This window comes from Nycticebus coucang, chromosome 14 (assembly GCF_027406575.1).
Source record: "Nycticebus coucang isolate mNycCou1 chromosome 14, mNycCou1.pri, whole genome shotgun sequence".
Lineage (NCBI taxonomy): Eukaryota > Metazoa > Chordata > Mammalia > Primates > Lorisidae > Nycticebus > Nycticebus coucang.
In genome coordinates this window covers 46,780,829-46,800,383 of record NC_069793.1, presented here as the reverse complement: position 1 = coordinate 46,800,383, position 19,555 = coordinate 46,780,829, and the positions used below count along the sequence as shown (strand labels likewise).

At 51.0% G+C, this 19,555-nt stretch overlaps 1 protein-coding gene across 1 annotated transcript in view; it reads left to right on the top strand.

The window, feature by feature from the left end:
- The window catches only part of OTOG (otogelin), a 101,610-nt gene extending 82,324 nt beyond the window's left edge, over nt 1-19,286 (top strand). Inside the window, exons 40-56 of the mRNA XM_053559879.1 lie at nt 354-537; nt 2,797-3,017; nt 3,179-3,317; nt 5,203-5,397; nt 5,622-5,834; nt 6,412-6,516; nt 6,640-6,747; nt 7,179-7,280; nt 10,182-10,280; nt 11,311-11,351; nt 13,123-13,198; nt 13,292-13,470; nt 14,218-14,322; nt 14,531-14,650; nt 15,587-15,632; nt 17,981-18,060; nt 18,144-19,286. Of these exons, the coding sequence (XP_053415854.1) occupies nt 354-537; nt 2,797-3,017; nt 3,179-3,317; nt 5,203-5,397; nt 5,622-5,834; nt 6,412-6,516; nt 6,640-6,747; nt 7,179-7,280; nt 10,182-10,280; nt 11,311-11,351; nt 13,123-13,198; nt 13,292-13,470; nt 14,218-14,322; nt 14,531-14,650; nt 15,587-15,632; nt 17,981-18,060; nt 18,144-18,344 (2,214 nt within the window). The 3' untranslated portion in view covers nt 18,345-19,286. The remainder of the gene's footprint in view (nt 1-353; nt 538-2,796; nt 3,018-3,178; nt 3,318-5,202; nt 5,398-5,621; nt 5,835-6,411; nt 6,517-6,639; nt 6,748-7,178; nt 7,281-10,181; nt 10,281-11,310; nt 11,352-13,122; nt 13,199-13,291; nt 13,471-14,217; nt 14,323-14,530; nt 14,651-15,586; nt 15,633-17,980; nt 18,061-18,143) is intronic.
- The last annotated feature ends 269 nt before the right edge of the window (nt 19,287-19,555 follow it).

Here is a 19,555-nt window from a genome sequence, read left to right as displayed (position 1 = left end):
AAATATCTCAGAAGAAATGATATGAACAGAAATCAGGAAAGATGAGAGTGATTTGAAGGGCTAAGGGTTTGTGTTTATTTGGGCATTGAAATGCAGTCTACCTCTTGTGGTTGCATTTCTTGTTTTATTGGGATTTTTCCCATAAAAATATTTTCAGAGTTCTTCCATGCCACCTTGGACTATGTCTTTGCTACATGTGCCTGAAATAGAGCCTGGCACATGGCAGTGCTTAATAAATGTTTGTCAGATGATGGATCTGACATCCACGGGTGGATGGATGGATGGATGGACAAGCTGTGGATGGATGGATGGATGGACGGACAAGCTGTGCTCACACTGAACCTTCCCCCAAGGTGACTGTGGATTCTCAGCCTGTGTGGCCACCCGTGAGCAGGTATGGGTTCAGAATTGAGGACACAGGCCACATGTACACGATCCGGACGCCCTCCCACATCCAGATCCAGTGGCTCCACAGCTCTGGACTCATGATCCTAGAGGCCAGCAAAGCCAGCGAGGCCCATGGTCATGGCCTGTGCGGTGAGGTGGGACCCAGCCAGGGATGGGGGGATGCTTCTCAGGCAGACTTCTGCCCCAGACATAAGTTGCCTTGGACCAGGACAGACTGGGAAAGAGTACCAGGCCAATGGTGGGCCAGCAGCAATGCAAGGGCAAGGAGCCTAATGTCTTATGTTTGGGGGCTGAAGCTGCCAGCAAAGGGATGGTGCAGAGCTCTGACCTCAGCCAGTTGTCTCTTCATCTAAGATTGTCTGTCAGCTTCTCTGACAGCTTCCGAATGCCTGGTAACCACCTTGACTGCCTGAGCGTGTGCCTGGGCACTTCCATACTCTGATCTCACTTGTTCTGGGCCATCCACATAATATATCCCTGAGAAGTGACCATTAGAATTCTGAACTAAAGAAGAAACGGGGCTCAAAGAGGTTAAGTGGCTTGCTTGAAGTCACACAGCAGAGCTGCCACAACACACAGAACTTCAAGCCATAGCCTGGTTGCAGAGAGCATGCTCTAAGGGACTAGATGGATTTTGATAAGAAAAGGGGATAGAAGAGGAATCTGAAAGTGGGCTGCTGCTCCTTGCAGGAGCATTAGCACATGGGCTCCATGGGGAGTTCTGTGACAGACGGCCATGATTGTCATGATGGGTGACATAGGAACACTTCCACACATACATGTATGCACATCCTCCATCCTCCACCTGCACCCCTTGTGTTCATTCCTTTCATGCTTCTGCATTTAAAATGCCTTCTACACATACACTAAGCACATGTAGTCAACTCCATGCTCATTTTTTCCTTGTGCACCACATATTTACTCTGTACCGGTCACTGGGGACAGAACATGAGCAAAACAGACAAATGCCCTGTTTTACAGAGTTTCTGTTCTCACTGATACACTCCTCTCTCCTCGCACACCCGTAAATCCCACCATCATTGCCTCCATTGCTATCCCTTCTCACCATTCCTTCCATCTTCTCTGTTCATCCCTGCAAAGAGCACTGTGGTTAGTAGTAGTCCAGTGAGCCCACTCCTCCCTAGGATGCCTTTGTGACCCCTTTAGTGGCTCCAAGTCAAGATGCAAAATGTGGCCATTGGGACCATGATTTACCTCAAATCATGCTTTATATTCACAGGATGGTGTTTGGAGGTGTCTAAGCAGAGGTCAGATCTTTTCTATCTCCTTTTAACTGAACTAGCATTTGATATCTGGGCACTATGCTAGGCACTCAGGAGAATCTAGAGGAGACTGAATCTTTGCATTCAGAGACCTACAGTCTTGTGTGAAAGGCAGACATGCAAACCAGTGCCTTTCACACAGAGCTGGGAAGGTCATAGATGGTGCAGCTGAAGGAAGGACATCTGAGAAAGCATTTCAGGCACCTCAGAAAGCATTTCAAGAGGGAGAAGCTTGAGCAAAGTCACAGGCAGGGAAACATATGTCTGGAATGTACAAATGGTATGTGAGAGATGAAGCTGCAGGTTTGCATCATATTAGAAGCTGGGACAGATAAACTTCACCCCTGCCTCCATCTCAGTGCCTCAACACAACAGAAGCCAATATCTTGTGCACATAAGTTTTCAAATGGTTAGCAATAATTCAAAGACCCACATCCTTTCCATCTTGTGGCTCTGCCATTGTCAACATGACCTTCCCACTTCACAGAAGGGAAGAGAGTTGGGAAGGTTTTATGGACCAGGTTGGGAGGTGGTGCCATCACCTTCTCTCACATACCAATGGCTGAGACTTAGCTGGTGTCACCCTACAACAGAGTCTAGGAAAGAATAGACTGGCTGCCTAGGAAGAAGAAGAAATGGGTGTTATAATAAGCTAGCAATTTCTGCTAAGGTGGAATTTTAGGGTAACATTTTATTTTGATAATAATGTTAAACTTAGAAGTTGCAATGATAGTGTAAGGGACTCCTTATGTACCTTTACTCCAAATTTACCAATTGTTCACATTTTGCCCCCTTTGCTTCTCTCTCTCTCTCCATTTTATATGTATATGCTATGTATATGCATTTTTCTGAACCATTTGAAATAAGTTCAAGACATTGATTTTCTTAATTCTTAAAAACCTTGGTGTTTATTTCCTAAGGAAAAAAGATATTTTCTTGCAGAGTTTTCCTAGCTCCTCTGTCTCTCATTTCCCTCATCTATTAAATGGGGGTAATGACATTACTGGTCTCAAAGAGTTGTTAAGAAGAAAATGCCAAGTGCAAGCTGGGGACCTGGGAGTAGTAGTGATTAGTGTGGCTGTTGGGATCATTCTTCCCCTTTCAGGTATCTGTGATGGAGACGCAACTAACGACCTCACCCTGAAGGATGGCTCTGTGGTAGGCCAGGCAGAAGACCCTTATCCTTTTCTGGAAAGCTGGCAAGTGCCCAGCTCCCTGACCTCAGTGGGCCAGACCCGCTTCCGCCCAGACAGCTGCGCCACTGCTGACTGCTCACCCTGCCTTCGCATGGTGTCCAACCGCACCTTCAGTGCCTGCCACCGCTTTGTATGTGCCAGTGTTGGGGAGACCTCCTGGGATGGCTGGGGATGGTCACTCCTACTTGCATAGGCCTGTTGTGTCCCCTCACCCCAGGCAGGGCTGGGAGGAGCTGGGTCCTGGGACGTGGGGCATGGGAGTGGACAGCACTGACTGATGCATGTGCCCAGGTCTCCCCAGAGTCATTCTGTGAGCTGTGGATCCGGGACACCAAGTACGTGCAGCAGCCCTGTGTGGCATTGACTGTGTATGTGGCCATGTGCCACAAGTTCCACGTGTGCATAGAGTGGCGGCGCTCGGACTACTGCCGTGAGTTGAGGATACAGGGGTCTCCTACACTGTGACTGCTGTTCCTATCCCTCATTAGAACTGGAAGAGGCTCCCAGACCCAAGTTCAAGTCCATGCTTTTCCAGATTTAAACATTCATTAATTCGTATATATTAATACATTGATACATATTTTGAATTTTTCTATTATATTTTATATAAAATACAATACAAATATTGATTAGTGAGCAATTTTATTTTATTATAATAAATATATTAGTACATTAATATATTTTTGTTTGAGTCAGAGTCTCACTCAGTCACCCAGGCTAGAGTACCATGACCTCATTATAGCTCACAGCCACCTCAGATTCCTGGGCTGAAGCAATCATCTTGCCTCAGCCTCCTGAGCAGCTGGTAATACAGGTGCCTGCCACAGTGCCTGGTTCATTTTTTTCTATTCTTAGTAGAGAGAGGGTCTCACTCTTGCTCAGGCTGGTCTCAAACTCCTGAGCTGAAGCAATTCACCCTTCTCAGCCTCCCAGAGTGCTAGGATTACAGGCATGAACCACTATGCCCAGACTTAATATATAATAATTTTACTTTTATTTATTATTAAATTTCTTTGAGTTTCTTCTCTATAAAATGGGGATAATAGTAATAACCCCCTCCTAACCCTGTTTTAAAGATGATAGGAGATGACATTTGTCAATCACACACACCTGCCACACTGTCCACCATCCAGTAAATATTAGTTCTCTGAATTTTTACTCATCTTTCTTTCTTTCTTCTTCTTCTTCTTTTTTTTTTTTCTCTCCCCTCCTTCCTTGAGGATGGAGATGAGGATCCACCTCCTCCTCACCCTCACTGAGTTTGATGCAGGGGTTGGGCCTGGGCTAGAATGATTTGATTTATAAATGTGAACACACCCAGATGGGCTGGGAACAGCTCATGGGAAGACCACACCTACAATGTGACATATAAAAGAGGAAAAGAGAAAAATCTTCTAGGGTGGTGTTTTTCGCGCTGAATCCCAACTCACGGCATAAAATCAGTTTTGAGGTTGGCACTAATGTTTTTATTTATTTATTTTTTTTTGGCCGGGGCTGGGTTTGAACCCGCCACCTCCGGCATATGGGACTGGTGCCCTACTCCTTGAGCCACAGGCGCCGCCCATGCACTAATGTTTTTAAAAATGCAATAGAATAGAATAAAAAAATCCCAGCATATATTGCACATAGAAAGTTTAAGTATTATTTCATGAAAGAGCTTTATGTTCTTGTTTCAATATATCAGTGATTTTCAATCCTGAATACCCTTTGAAATCACCCAAAGAACTTCAAAAAGTATTAATGCTGGTGCCCTGTTACCAGAGATTCCACTGATTTGGGATGGGGTCCTAGCAATAGTATTTTAAAAGCTTTCAAGTGATTCTTTTGCATTCAGATTTGAAGACCAGTGTTCTATATGCTTGTGGATATTGGACTGAACTGTAAAATTTACTTTTTACAGTCAAGAAAGTTTGAAAGCATAGACCTAAAGCAAAGCATCAGCCAACTGTTTCTGAAAAGGGCCAGATAATAAGAATTGGAGGCTTCGTGTGCCATATGATCTCAGTCACAACTACTCGACTCTACCTTTTTAGTATAATTACAGCTACAGGCAATATATCAATGAATAGGCATGGCCATATTCTAATAAACTTTATGTGCAAAAGCTGACAGCAGGCTGGATTTGGGCTGTGGGCAGTACTGCTCTGACTCCTGATCTGAGGAGGAGTTGATGATAAGCGCCTTGATTTATGCACTCTCCGCTGGGGCACTGGTGACGCTCTGAGCCCCCTCCTCACCCCTTCCTACTCTTGCAGCCCTCAGTGGGTAGCCTTGCTGGAGTCTGACTAGGCCTGGTGCCCACTGTTACCCTGCAGCCTTCCTGTGCTCCAGCGACTCCACATACCAGGCATGTGTGGCAGCCTGTGAGCCCCCTGAGACGTGCCAGGATGGGATGCTGGGCCCACTGGACCTGGAACAGTGCCAGGTTCTGGGCGAGGGCTGCGTCTGCTCTGAGGGCACCATTTTGCACCGGCGCCACTCTGCTCTCTGCATCCCTGAGGACAAGTGTGGTAGATTACTTCCTATCCTCCATTTGGGGTCTGGGTGGGGGGCCTTCCAAAGCTGGCCTCACCTAGGGTCTCCTCTGCCTCCCTTCTGCTCATGGCTGAGCCCATCTATGTCCCCCACAGTCTGCTTAGGTGAAGGGTTCTGTATCCGAGGGATGATTTAGCCTAGGATAGACTGGGTCTCTCCACTATCTCAGTCCCCACACCCTGCCATGCACCTGCTACAGCCTGCACCGACAGCACAGGGGTGCCTCGGGCCCTGGGGGAGACCTGGAACAGCTCCCTTAGTGGCTGCTGCCAGAACCAGTGCCAAGCCCCAGATACCATCGTCCCAGTGGACTCAGGCTGCCCAGGCCCCCGCCCCGAGAGCTGCCCACGCTTTGGGGAGGTGGCCTTGCTCCTGCCCACCGAGGACCCCTGCTGCCTGGGAACTGTCTGTGGTGAGTCCCACCTCCACTTCCCTGGACCTCGACTGTAAGATAGTTAAAAGTTAAAAGTTAACTTAAAAAGTTTGGCCCACCAAACTTGATGGACACAGCAATGCCCAGGAAAATTAGAGCTCCTCATGTGGGTCAGCTGGGGGGAGTGGGAACCTCCCTGGGGGGCAGACTAGAGGCTTCTGAGTCAATGTGGGTGGTGCTCTGGCCCTCTTCTCCCCCAACACCTGTAGCCTGTGACCTCAGGCAGATCATTGAACACTTCCTATGCCTTATTTGGTTGTCCTGTGATGTGAGGCTGATAACAGTAGCCACTTTGGGGTGGTTGTGAGAATTATATAAGTTGACACTGGTTTACTGTGGCAGCTGGCACGTGGCCCATCTGGGTGAGTGTTAGCTCTTGTTGCTCTTCTGTCCCACTCTTGGACCTCTGTGTGACCCTCAAAGGCCCCTTCCAGGGGTGTGGGTTCTTGGTACAGTGGGGAGTGGTGGGATCCAAGTGTCTAGGACGTGGGCAGTGCTGAAACACGGCGAGGGCATGCTGGCCTCCAGGTGACAGACCTTATGGCCCCTGGGCCAGTGTGCAACCAGACTCTGTGTGAGGGCCTCGCCCCCACCTGCCAGCCCGGCCACCGCCTCCTCACCTACTTCCAGGAGGACTCCTGCTGCCCCAGCTACCAATGTGGTGAGAAAGGGCGAGAGACAGCCCAGGGGGGTGGGAGAAAGGACAGTGCTGGGAGTTCGGCAGGGGCCCAGGCTCAGCCAGGCAGGTTCTTTCCTCGTGCCTAAACTCTGCCTGTTTCCCCAGAATGTGACCCAGATCTGTGTGAGGCAGAGCTGGTCCCCAGCTGCCGCCAGGACCAGACCCTGATTGCAGGCCGCCTGGGGGACTCCTGCTGTACCTCCTACTTCTGCGGTAGGTAGACGCCATCGGACATGAATGTGTGCAGCTGAATCTCAGTTGGTTCTGTCCTCACCCCTGCTTTCTCGGGTGGCTGGGAGGGAAGGCTGGGGATCTTCAAATGGGTTGCATAGGAAGAAGGTTGAGTTCACTGTCCAGTCAGCAGTGGAGGAGGAAGAGTAAACTGACCCTGAGTCCCCCTCTAGATTACTGAGCATGAGGAACTGGTGCCTATTCAGTGTAAGACTTCAGGTGGACATGAGGAAGAACTTTCAGGTCCTGATTCCACACCAGGTCACATAAGACGATAAAATGCTGCTATTAGTTTAGCTCCTGCCACCCGTGGGTTGTTGAGGTGTGCCCTCTCACCTCACCCCTAGCAATCTGCTTTATACCATGCCTCCAAAAGGGGGACTGCTTGGACATCATTGTCCCCTCCCCCTCAGCCTGTGGAGACTGTCCAGATCCCATCCCTGAGTGTCAGGAAGGGGAGGTGCTCACCGTGCACAGGAACACCACGGAGCTCTGCTGTCCTCTGTACCAGTGTGGTGAGTCCTGCTGGGCACATGGTGGGCCACAGTGGGATGGGGCTCTAAGACCTTTCCATGCCCACTGTGCACCTTCACAAAGTCCTCCCTAGGACCAGTGGGGGTTGAACAGGGAGCAGCAGGGAGCTCCTAGTTGGTGAGCTGTTAAGGGCCAGGCTATGGGAGCCGGAAGGTGGGGAGTCTAGGCCAGAAGGAGGCTTGGGTTGAGGGGAAAATGCATGGGTGCCTCCAGTACCCCCAGCATTGATACAAAGTCCGGATCTTAAGGTCATGATCCCTTTTGCCACTGTGTTGCCATACTACCCGCTCACGGAAGCTGTGTTCCAGAAAGCCCTACATTTCGAAGCTCTTTTATTTTGAAATGAGAAATAAAGCAGGCCCTTTTAATACTTTTATTAGTACCGGTTTGTATGATCTGTGTTTGTGGTACCTTGATACTATAGGTACTATGAACATAATATCTCAGTAGCCACTGTTAAGCACAATACAGCCAGCATGATGGACTTTAAGTGGACCTAATGAATGAAAATGAACAAAATGGTTAAGTTTAAAAGTGACTCAGTTTACAAAAATTGCTTTGCCCACTGATCGTAGGGAAAACATGAAGGGAACCTCATTTGCACAGAGTAGTGCAGGAGGGGCCTCTACCAGGATGCCCAAAGGCAACCCTGATTGACTGTCCAAGGTCAGGAGCCAGCTCAGAAACAGTGTAGGCTTCTGCACGAGTTCCCCACATGACCTGGCCACAAAGGAGCTGATGGACATCCCCAAAAGCCACTTGTTGCAGTGTTTTAAAACTCTTCTGAGCAAAAGTTCACCACCATTTCTCCTCTTCTCTCTCTCCTCTCCTCTCCCCGCCAGCTGCCCTGATTCCCATTTCTCTCCATGTTCCTGATGGGGTGCAGGCGGGGAGCCTGATAAGGTGGATCTAGTACGGCTATGGAGTCAGTCAGTCTCAGTTCTGGCATTTACTCCATGTGTGGCCCAGGGCCAAGGTTGCTCCTTTGTAAAATGGCAATAATAGTATCCACTTTGAGGGACTGTTTTGGAGATTAGAGAGAATTCAGGTGAAGCCCCCAATGGTTCTTGGTACATAGTAGGTGCTCAAAAACAGAGTCTGTTGATATTATCACCTCTGCCCTGTCTTCATCCTACTTTTATTTTTACAAAAGCACCATGTGTGTCTTGTAGAAAGTATAAATCCCAAGTAATTGCAAGAAAAGGGAAGACAACAAAGCAGTGTCAGTGCTGGAGCACAGATCCTTCCAGATGCTGTCTGGGCCTTTATGTGGATGTGCTTCACCAGAACGAGTTCATACTAAGCACACTGTTTGTTTGTTTGTTTGTTTTCACGTATTCGTGTGTGCATTAGGCTTCCACTCTAAGCACACTGTTTTTAAACCTGCTCTTTTCAGTTAACGATCTTCCCTTCTGTGTTAGTAACTTTTCAGCTCCCATCTGCCCGGTCTGTGTTGCTTCTTGCTTGTCCTATCCGGGATTCAACCCGGAACCACACGTTATGTGTCTTCAGTCTCTCTTCGCCGAGCACAGGTCTCCTTTTCTGCAGGATACCCCATTGCATAGTTCAGGCTGTGCTCCCGCAGGAAGCCTCACCTCCAGATTTATCCAGGTGCTTCCTCTAAGAGCTGCTTACCTTGCTTCCTAGCCTCTGTGCTTCCTATAAACAGAAAGTTAGATCAAGGCTTGGTGGATTCAAGTTGAATTTGTTTGGCCAGACAGTGCATGAGCTGCATAGCACCTCACCTCAGGAAGCACAAACTATTGGGCTGAGCCGATGTTATTGACACTGATGTTGGCCCAGGTTAGGGTGGTGACCACTGACCCCTCCAGCCTACATTTACATTTTTCCTCTTTTAACCAGAAAGCAACCAGTTACTTTGACTCCATGCAACTGTCCTTCTCCCTCTTTCCTCATAATTGGTTTTGTTTATATGTTGGTTTGTGTTTTGTCTATCTCCCTGGCTAGAGTGCACTGGTGTTGTCACAGTTCACTGCAACCTGAAATTCCTGGGCTTAAGTGGCCTTCCTGCCTCAGCCTGCTGAGTAGCTGGAACTACAAGCCTATGCCACCATGCCTGGATAATTTTTTTGTATACAGTCTTGCTCTAGTTCACGCTGGTCTTGAACTCGTAGCCTCAAGCAATCCTCCCACCTCAGCCTCCCAACGTGCTAGAATTATAGGTATGAGCCACGGTGCCCAGCCTCCTCATAACTTTTGAAACACCACTTGATAATCCTTGCTTGTTAGTAAATTGAATAAGTCTTAACAAATTTTAGACCTTCACTGCCGACCCTTGCTCCTCCCTGCCCTGCCAAAATGTTGCACTTGGGGAGTTCACTCACCCCTTGCCTTGGTTTCTCTGTAAATGAGACTGGCCAAGGAATCCTGCATAGAGAGAGGTCAGCCTGAAGACTAGGAGGAAGGAAGCGTGAGGCCTGCAGGGTAGAGTCAGTGGTAACAGGGCAGGCTTGGGTGGGCCCCAAATGGATGAAGTTTCCATGGGTGGGGAAAGTCTTCTGTGGAAGGAAACACTCCCCTTCAGTGCCCCTTACTCTGGTCGCTGGCTCTCCTGTTGACTACTACTCTTACGGTGGTACAGATGCCAGGGAGAGAGGTCCAGCTTAATGAGTTGGAGGTTGACATTGTCACATCACTAGTGCCTCAAGGTACATTGAGGGGACCTCCTGAAGGAGCTCCACAGGAAGATTGGGCTCCCAGACTCTTCCCTTGGGCTCCAGCCCCACAGGTGTCTGAGGACTGTTGGGGGGACCTTAAGGGGACCTAAGAAACACCCCCTCCTTAGCCCGTGTTGCGTGTCTGAGGATTTACACTCCAAGGCTCCTGTGGCTGACGTGTTGTCTGCCTGCCCTCTCCTGCAGTGTGTGAGAGCTTCCGCTGCCCCCAAGTGCAGTGTGGCATGGGCACTGCTCTGGTGGAGGTGTGGAGCCCAGACCGCTGCTGCCCCTACAAGTCCTGTGGTAAGTCCCTGATCAGGACACCCTTCCTGGAAGGGCCCCCCCAAGGAGGGCGTGGGGGTGCTAGAGGGAAGCCACTGCAATCACCTGACCCTCCTGCATCTGCTGTCCACGTGGAACATTCCTACACCTTTCTCTCTCCAGGATAAAAGGAGAAAAGCAAGTTCCCCATTCCAGAAAAGTTTTTGGATCTTAAATAGTCTTTATTGCAACTGCCTGATAGTATACATACTATTTGTTAAAATTCACTGCGCATCCTTTTGAGGGCAAGTCAGAGTGTCCAGATCAGTAATGAAAACCAGAGAGCTTTATATGAAAATGTTACTACTTAAAAGAGGATTGAGAAACTTTGCATCTGGATATTTTGCTTGTCTTTTTTCCAGTCCTCACTAGAATATAAACTTTATAAGGGCCAGGATCTTAGTCTGCCGTATGCATTGCTTTATCCAGGGCACGGAAAAAAAGCTCGGCAGATAGTAGATGCTTAAACTATTTGTTACACAAATGGGTGACTTGACAGAGTTCACAGCCCTCTGACCTGGAGCTCTCAGTCACTGAGGGAGCTAGAGCTGGTATGTCCCTTTAGTTGCTAGCAGTGCTCAGCAGTCAGCCGCTCACGTCTTAGACCTGCTCACAGGTAAAGGCTAGGAGTAGCAAAGTTGGGCATGTTGGAACGTGTATTTGGGAAATGCAGAGGGTCAGAAGTTCGAACCTCACCATGTTTATTCCTGGAGAGGTCATGGATGAATCTATGTGACAAAAGGAAACCTGTGACTGGGCTGTCTGCCTGTCTGTTCTTGCTCCACACTTGGCATTCAGGACATATTACTGCCCACCTGCCCTGTGAGAGGAGCTGCAGACTCCCCCGTCAGGGATGGAGGGAGGCTGAGACAGTGGCCTCTTCCTCCCTTCCCTCTAGGCTGGGGCTGTGCCAAAGGAGGGGCTGCACACACAGTAAGAGGTCTGGGGGGCACAGGGGACTTGTGCCTGAGTGCACTTGGTAAAGTGGAACCTGGGCCTTTGTGTTTTTCAGAGTGTGACTGTGACACAATCCCAGTGCCCCGGTGCCATCTGGTATGGAGACCCTGCTCCTTTCACCCTCCCTGGTCTCCTCCTCCCTTCCCTTTTCTCTCTATCTCTCCCCTGAGACCCTGCTCCTTTAACCTAGTGTATGGAGCCCTAGGTTGAAGGTCAGTGCTCTTGTCCCCAGCTCTGCCACAAGCTTTCTAGAGACAGTGCGCTCCTTTGTAAAGTGTGCATGATTATGCTCTAGCGTGTGGGAAGGAGTAAGTACAATGATGATGGTGATAACACGAGGATGGTAGTGTTGGTAGAGATGGTGAACATGATGCTGGGGATGGTGGGATGGTGAGGATGATCGTGGTGATCATGGAGATGGTGAACATGATGATGGGGATGGTGGGGATGGTGAGGATGATCGTGGTGATCATGGAGATGGTGAACATGATGATGGGGATGGTGGGGATGGTGAGGATGATCATGGCGATCATGGAGATGGTGAACATGATCATGGGAATGGTGGAGATGATGAGGATGATCGTGGTGATCATGGAGATGGTGAACATGATGATGGGGATGGTGGGGATGGTGAGGATGATCGTGGTGATCATGGAGATGGTGAACATGATCATGGGGATGGTGAGGATGATCGTGGTGATCATGGAGATGGTGAACATGATGATGGGGATGGTGGGGATGGTGAGGATGATCGTGGTGATCATGGAGATGGTGAACATGATCATGGGGATGGTGAGGATGATCGTGGTGATCATGGAGATGGGGAACATGATGATGGGGATGGTGGAGATGATGAGGATGATCGTGGTGATCATGGAGATGGTGAACATGATGATGGGGATGGTGGGGATGGTGAGGATGATCGTGGTGATCATGGAGATGGTGAACATGATCATGGGGATGGTGAGGATGATCGTGGTGATCATGGAGATGGTGAACATGATGATGGGGATGGTGGGGATGGTGAGGATGATCGTGGTGATCATGGAGATGGTGAACATGATCATGGGAATGGTGGAGATGATGAGGATGATCGTGGTGATCATGGAGATGGTGAACATGATGATGGGGATGGTGGGGATGGTGAGGATGATCGTGGTGATCATGGAGATGGTGAACATGATGACGGGGATGGTGAGGATGATGATGTTAGTGGTGGTGATGATGATGGTGGTGATGAAGATGATAATCATGATGGTAGCTAATGTTTATTGAGAGCTTACTATATGCCAGGAACTTTCCTAGGCCTTCCATGTGAGTTATCATATTAATTCTCATGACAGCCCCAAGAGGTGGATTCTGTGATTATCTCAGTTGTATGAACAAGAAAGCTAAAGTCAAGATTATGAACCTAGTAAATCACACAGCCAGGACTAAAATCCAGGAAATCTGACTCCAGAGACCATGTCCTTAACCACCGAGCAGCATGGTCCCTGAGGGAAGTGAAAGTACATTAAGAAATGTGAAATTATGTTTACAGTCATTTTCTGATTTATGTGTACCACCCCCCCAGCACACATTTCCACTCATTCTGTCCCCATCTCATCCCTCCACTTCTCACTAAAACTAGGCAAGAAAAGATGAAAGTAGTGTGGACCCCAGGGGGCTCTAGGCTGGCAGCTGCACAGCAGAGAGGTCTGGGGGCCACCTTGGGACTGAGCTTCCAGGTTGCTGAGGGTCCCCAAGCCTGTCCACCTCAGGATGGGGCTGACATAGAGAGGGGTCTGGGGTCAGACTCTCCTGAGGACAGGAGTGGGCCTCTAGCCCAGGGAGCTGACTGACTGACTGCCCACCTCTACCCCCCTAGTGGGAGAAGTCCCAGCTGGACGAGACATTCCTGCACAGCAAGGAGAATGTGTGTGGCTGTGCCAAGTATGAGTGCGGTAAGTGGGGAGAGACCAGGGGCAGGCCCAGGCTAGAGTGGGTGAGGATAGTCAGACCCTGGATGACCATCACCACCCTGCATGCCTCTCCAGTGAAGGCCCCTGTATGTCTCAGTCGTGAGCTGGGTGTGATGCAGCCAGGCCAGACAGTGGTGGAGCTCTCCACAGATGGTGTGTGCCATACTGCCCACTGCACTGATGTGCTCGACCCTCTCACCAGCTTCTACCTGATCAACACCACCTCTGTGCTGTGTGACATCCACTGTGAGGCGGTAGGGTGCAGTGAGGGGTGGGGGAGTGGGAGCAGGATGGAGGGCCTGGCAGACCCTAAGTGCTGTAGGGGCAAAGGGGCCCCAGACTAGTCTGGAGAGTGGGCATTGGAGGGGCCCTCAGAGACCATTAGGTTGGGAGAGGTCAGGAAGGGAATAGCAAGAACAAAGACAACAGATTTAAGGCCTGGCAAGGGTGGGTACTAACAGAGAAAATGCACACTCATTAAACACCTACTAAATGCCTGGCATATGCCCTGTCCTTTTGGTTTGTGTGTTTGTATTGCTACTGTTCAATAAGAACTTCTGTGTGCCCCATACCTAGGACAGTGATTGGCTTTTAGTAAAGGCTGAGTAGATAGTAGTTGAATAAAAGAGGTCAGAATTATTCCCATTTGTCGATGAGAAAACTAAAGTTTAGAGAGATTCTGTCATTTGTTCAAAGACCCACAGGAGCTAAGTTTCATACTGGTTGTGCGGTACCCATACTGGGGCCTTTCTTGCCAGAAATGCTGCACCTGGAAGGGCAGAATGGTTTGTCCACGGAGGCTGGGACTGGCAGTCAGGGCAGCTTAGCATAGATGTAAGGACGATCTGCCCACCTGAGATAGAAGGAGTTTAAGAATCCTCTTCCTGAGCACATATAGAGGGCCCTTCCCAGGCCCTAGGCTCCCTCAGAGATGAGCAGTGGGACAGCCAGAGGGCAGAGTGGGCCCCTGCTGAGGCTGTCCCATCCCACCTGGCCTGCAGAACCAGGAGTACGAGCACCCACGGGACCTGGCAGCCTGCTGCGGCTCCTGCAGGAATGTGTCCTGCCTCTTCACCTTCTCCAATGGCACCACCTCCCTATTCTCGGTAAGCAGCCCCTTACTGCCCACCCAGGAAGGTGTCCCAGGAGGGGACACTTGGACCAGGGCCCTCTCTGGCTCTTGGGACAGGGCTAAGTACAGACAGGATCCTAGACAGGTCTTGGGCTGTACCTGTGCTTGGAGCTGTGTCCTATTGGTTCACTCAGTTGTCCACCAAGGCACAAGCCCCTGTCCCCCACCTCTGTGCCCTCTAGCCCGGGGCATCCTGGATCGCAGACTGCACCCGCCACCACTGCAGCAACACTCCACTGGGTGCCGTGCTCGTCCGCTCGCCCATCAGCTGCCCGCCGCTCAACGAAACCGAGTGTGCCAAGGTCAGTGCCTCCTCCTCTGCAGCACTGCCTGGGCCAGCTTAGGTGGCAGTGGGGGCACAGGTACACTCTGCACACAGGCACCAAGAGGATGCACAGTTCAGTCCTGTGGTGATGGGCTGGCGGGGGTTGGCACTAGCATGGACAGCTGTCAGGAAGGGCACACCTCAAGGGAAAGTTGTTCCTGGAAGGTTTGGAGCTATTGTTGAATCCTTAAATTTCCTAATATTAACATTGGACATTTGAAGACTTTTCTTTTCCCTAGAAAACAGATACACATCCACAAACACACAAAATTACACATTTACACACATTCTCACATATATGCTCACAAAATCACACACATGTTCTGAGACCCACACACACACACACACCCATGCGTGTGCTTTCTCATATAAAATAACTATCCTGTCATTGTTTTATCCATTTCACTATAGAGGAGGAGGGCTGAGAAGGATTACCGTCCCATATTAGAGATGGGAAACTAAACCCAGAGGAAAGGGGTGACTTATCTAGGGGTGAGAGAAAGCCCAGGCCACTAACTCAAATAGGTGACCCTGTGCCTCTCCTCTCCCTGACCCTCTGTGCTGAGCACCACAGTAGTAGGGAAGGTAGTAGAGGGGATGAGGAGAGCTGCCCCAGGAAGGCAGGAGGCCAGCACCATTGTGACTCAGGCTCCAACCTTGCTGGGACACAGCATTCTTAGTGTCAGCTGTCCCCACCAGTCAGATTAGCCCCTCTGGCTGTCCCGTGTCCTATCCAAGGAGCCATTCTCCCCTCTAGTCAGGGCCTGCTGGGCAGAAGGGCCACAGCTCCTGTCCTGGAGCACCATGTTGGGAGAAGAGTTAAGATTCTTGGACTCATTTGGCTTTTCCTGGGATCTTGACTCCTGGCCTAGGACAGGGTCTCCCCACCCACATCCTCCTCCTCTCGCTCTAGGTTGGGGGCTCCGTGGTACCGTCCCTGGAAGGATGCTGCAGGACGTGTGAGTGCACATAGTGAAGGTCCAGGGGTGAGGGGCTCTGGTGGGGGACGCGATGTCATGTCAGTGGACAGAAAGCCAGGGTCCTGGCCCCTACAAAGGTAGCTCTTTAGGGGTGAGAAGATGACAGGATAACCCCCTGCCACGGGCTTATGGCATTGGCACAAATATTCAGAGGGCCAGAGGCCATGTTCATGTCCTTGTTTCAAGACAAGGCCTCTGTTTTTTGTTGGAGACAGGGGATGTTGCATCCAGGAGGTCAGAAATAGACCAGTCACTCTATCTCCTCCTGCCCCTGCTGCCCCAAGCCCTCAGCCCTGGTGCCTCCACAGTAACTTTCCTTTGAGGTCAGGAGTCCTGGTCTTAGAAGTGCCTCTGGGGTGGGATTCAGGCCTTCAGGTGATTAACTTAAGTGAGTTCTGAGCCCCTATCCTTACAGCTGGCTCCACAGCCCCTGGCCACCCAGAACCTGCAGCCCCCACTCACATGCACATGCCTCCCTGCAGCCTGCTCAGCCCCGATCCCTAGAAGGCTGTAGAATTGGGTGTCCTGTTGTGTTGTGTCCTCATCACATATTCCAAGGAGTCTGGGTTCGGGTCCTCACTGGCTGATCCCTGACCCACAACTTAATGTTCCTTGAATGACCCATGTGCCCCCATGTGACCTATGCCCCATGTCCCTCTCCCCAGGTTCCCCAGGGACCCTGTTTCCCGTGGTCCCTGTTAGCCCTGCCTCTCCTCCATGGGTTAGTGTCCACTGTCGCCCAGGTACTCCTCCCGGAAGCCCGCTGGACTGGAGTCAGGCAGCTGCATTGCTAGGTCCAACAATGTCCCCCTGCTGGGTGGCTCCAAGCTTGGGGTGGGGTGTGGGGAGGGCACTGCTCCCTGTCCCCAGCAAAGGCCGTTCAGCCCACAGTGCATGCTGGGAGGTGAGCTGCATCCCCTGGGCTTGCATGGGCATGCTTAAGCCCTGCCTGCTCACCTGGCGCCCACAGGTGCCCAGTGCTACCACTGCTTTCTTCCCACTGGTCACTCAGCCAGTCTCAGTCCAGGAACTGGAAGGCCGTGACAGGACAGCCCTTAGTTCTGCCTCCTGGAGCAGAGTGGGAGGACAGAATGGACTTAACTATGGCCAGGAGCCATGTAGCCAGTGTGATAGGAAACCTCTATGGTAAGGCCAGGAGGCCAGCAGAAAAGAGTCCGTCTTCTTTCTGGTGGGCTATATGGGGTTACAGAGTGAGTCTCTGCATCTGGTAAATATTTATTGAGCACCAATTATGTGCCAGGCAACTGTTTGAGGCACTGTAGAGCCATGTGGAACTGACATTTTAGTGAGAGAGAATAACAAGTAAAACATAATAGGATAGGGTCGTTGAATTTTGTGGGGCCTCAGGGTTATGCAATTTGGGTGGCTTAGTTAAGAAAAGGAACACAAAATGACAAATGCATATTGAGCTGTGAACGGCGATGTTTATTTAGAATGAGAAAACTCACAACAAATGGTGGAAGGGGCCCCTGCAAAAGAAAACCCTAAAGCTTATGCTTCAACAGCATAATTACGAACATGTCAGATAGGACAGTGATTGTGCCATGGACAGATATAAGGTGTGGTAGGACTGGCTGTGGGGAAAGAGTTGCAGAGTCAAACGGGATCAGGAAAGACCAAGGGAAGGCGATATTGAGCTCGTTGCTAGCAGAGGTGAGGGCATGAATGAGCCATATGGTTGTCTGAGGAAGTAAGGTCCCTGTCTAACCACCCGCCCCAACTCATTAGTTCCCTCCCACCCCCACCCCGCATTACAGCTCCGTGAGGTGGGTGAATGAATCTCTGGCCCCGTTTCATAGGTATGGAAACCAAGGAAACTTGCTGTATGAAGCATTCTGCTGGAGACTGGGGTTTCCATTCCTTTGGGGAAATGGCAGAATCTTAATGCTAGGAGTGCTCTCAGACTAGGAAAACCAAACCTCAAAAAGAGGCAAGGGCACAGCCAGGGTTGCCATCGAGGGTTAGAGGCAAGCTTTGGGAGTGGAGTAGGGAGGCATCCTACCTCTCTCCCCGGCACAGAGGCAGAGGCTCCTTGCCCCTAGCGAAGGGTCCTCAAGGGGCCCTGAGACTCCCAGGCAGCTCTCTATGTCACTGGCACACTCTGCTATCTTTGCCTACCCTGACTCTGCCTCCTTCCCCGGGTGCTGGGTTAAAGGCTCCCCCACAGACAGGGGCACTAACACCTGGGTGCTGATGCTGAGTGAGGGATCCTGCAGCATGACGCTAACTGCACCATGCTGGCCCATCCAGCTGCCCCCAGGGAGCCTATCTCGACCATGGCTCCCTCACCCACTCTGTCTCCCCAGGTAAAGAGGATGGGCGCTCCTGCAAGAAGGTGACCATCCGAATGACCATCCGCAAGAATGACTGCAGGAGCAACACGCCGGTATGCAAGGTGGTGGGGGGCAGCCAGAGGGGGGGGTGGAGGGGGCTGAGGGGGCTTGGAGCTCCACAGACTGCCCATTCCAGGTGAACCTGGTGTCCTGCGACGGGAGGTGCCCATCCGCCAGCATCTACAATTACAACATCAACACCTACGCCCGCTTCTGCAAGTGCTGCCGCGAGGTGGGCCTGCAGAGGCGCTCTGTGCAGCTCTTCTGTGCCACCAATGCCACCTGGGTGCCTTACACATTGCAGGAGCCCACTGACTGTGCCTGCCAGTGGTCCTGAGCCTGGGGGCCAGCGCTGGCTGGACCGTCTCTGCCATCCCCCACTTTCTGCTTCTAACTGGCTCAGTGTGGAGGGGGGGGAGTTTAAAGGTGGTGGAAAGCTGGTATGTGCTGAGCACGGAATGGGGGCAGAGGCCCGGGAGTGACCAGAGCAGGCCACACCAGCACACCATGGTTCCCTAGGGCTCACCTCTTCCACACATGGAAAAATGCCACAGCTGAGGGCTCAGGGAATTCAAGTGGGTCCCTGGCTTGAGGTCAGGACTGGGCCTTAGGTCCACGAGCAGCAGCCCCTGCACATCTGTGGCTCTGGCCAGTTCTTTGGTGGAGGGGGTGAGAGCTTTCATGAGAAGCTGGGACCAAAGCTCAACCCAAGACCAAGTGCAGGGGCAGGATGCAGTGTTCCATTCTCCTAGCCCATTTGACTGTAAAAGAAACTCAGACGCAGGAAAAGGAAAGAGGTTTTTAATTGCAATACTCAGGCCTGCATACAGCTGCCCAGAAGGACTTCCCAAAAGCAAAGATGGCCCAGTCCTCCAAGATCTATGAGGTCAGAATGGACTCAGTGACCTTCAAGGGCCTTCTACCCCCAAGAGGGATGCCCTGGTGTCCTGGAATTGATACCGTAATTCAGGAAAGGATTTCAAAAGTAGGCTCAAGCCTATACCTGGCCCCATCCTAACCTTCCTGGCAGGTGGGCTGGCCTTGTGAGGAGGGTGGGAGGGAATGGATTCCTCAACAGAGTCCAGCACTGCTCATCTAGGGTGTTGGTGGAGAGCCCACCCTTCCATGGGTCCTAGGTTCTTGAATGGGTCCTTTCAGCTCGCAAGTGCTGCACCTGGCTTTGCAATGTGTTTTTCCTCCAAGGACATAGCACAGCTGGGCTCTGGAGGGGCTTATGTATGGGTTTGTGGCTCAGCCAGTTCCAGCCTCTGTGTTCCGTGCAACTGTTTAGTTGGGGAGCTTCTGTTGGTGTAAAGTACAGCCCCAGCATCCCTTAGCATCTGTCAGAGCCTTGTTTCTGAGCCAGAGTGTTCTCACTAAGGCAGACCCAGAGCCCCCTTGGAATCCCACTGTGCAGATCCCCCATCCTTCACTGAGGGCCACGTCCTATCACTGAGTCCCAAGGGCATAAGCATGAGGTTGTTCAGGCCCCAGCATTGCCCTATGTGGCTTCCCTGGAGCCCTTTGGGGTGAGAGAGCAGTGTCAGG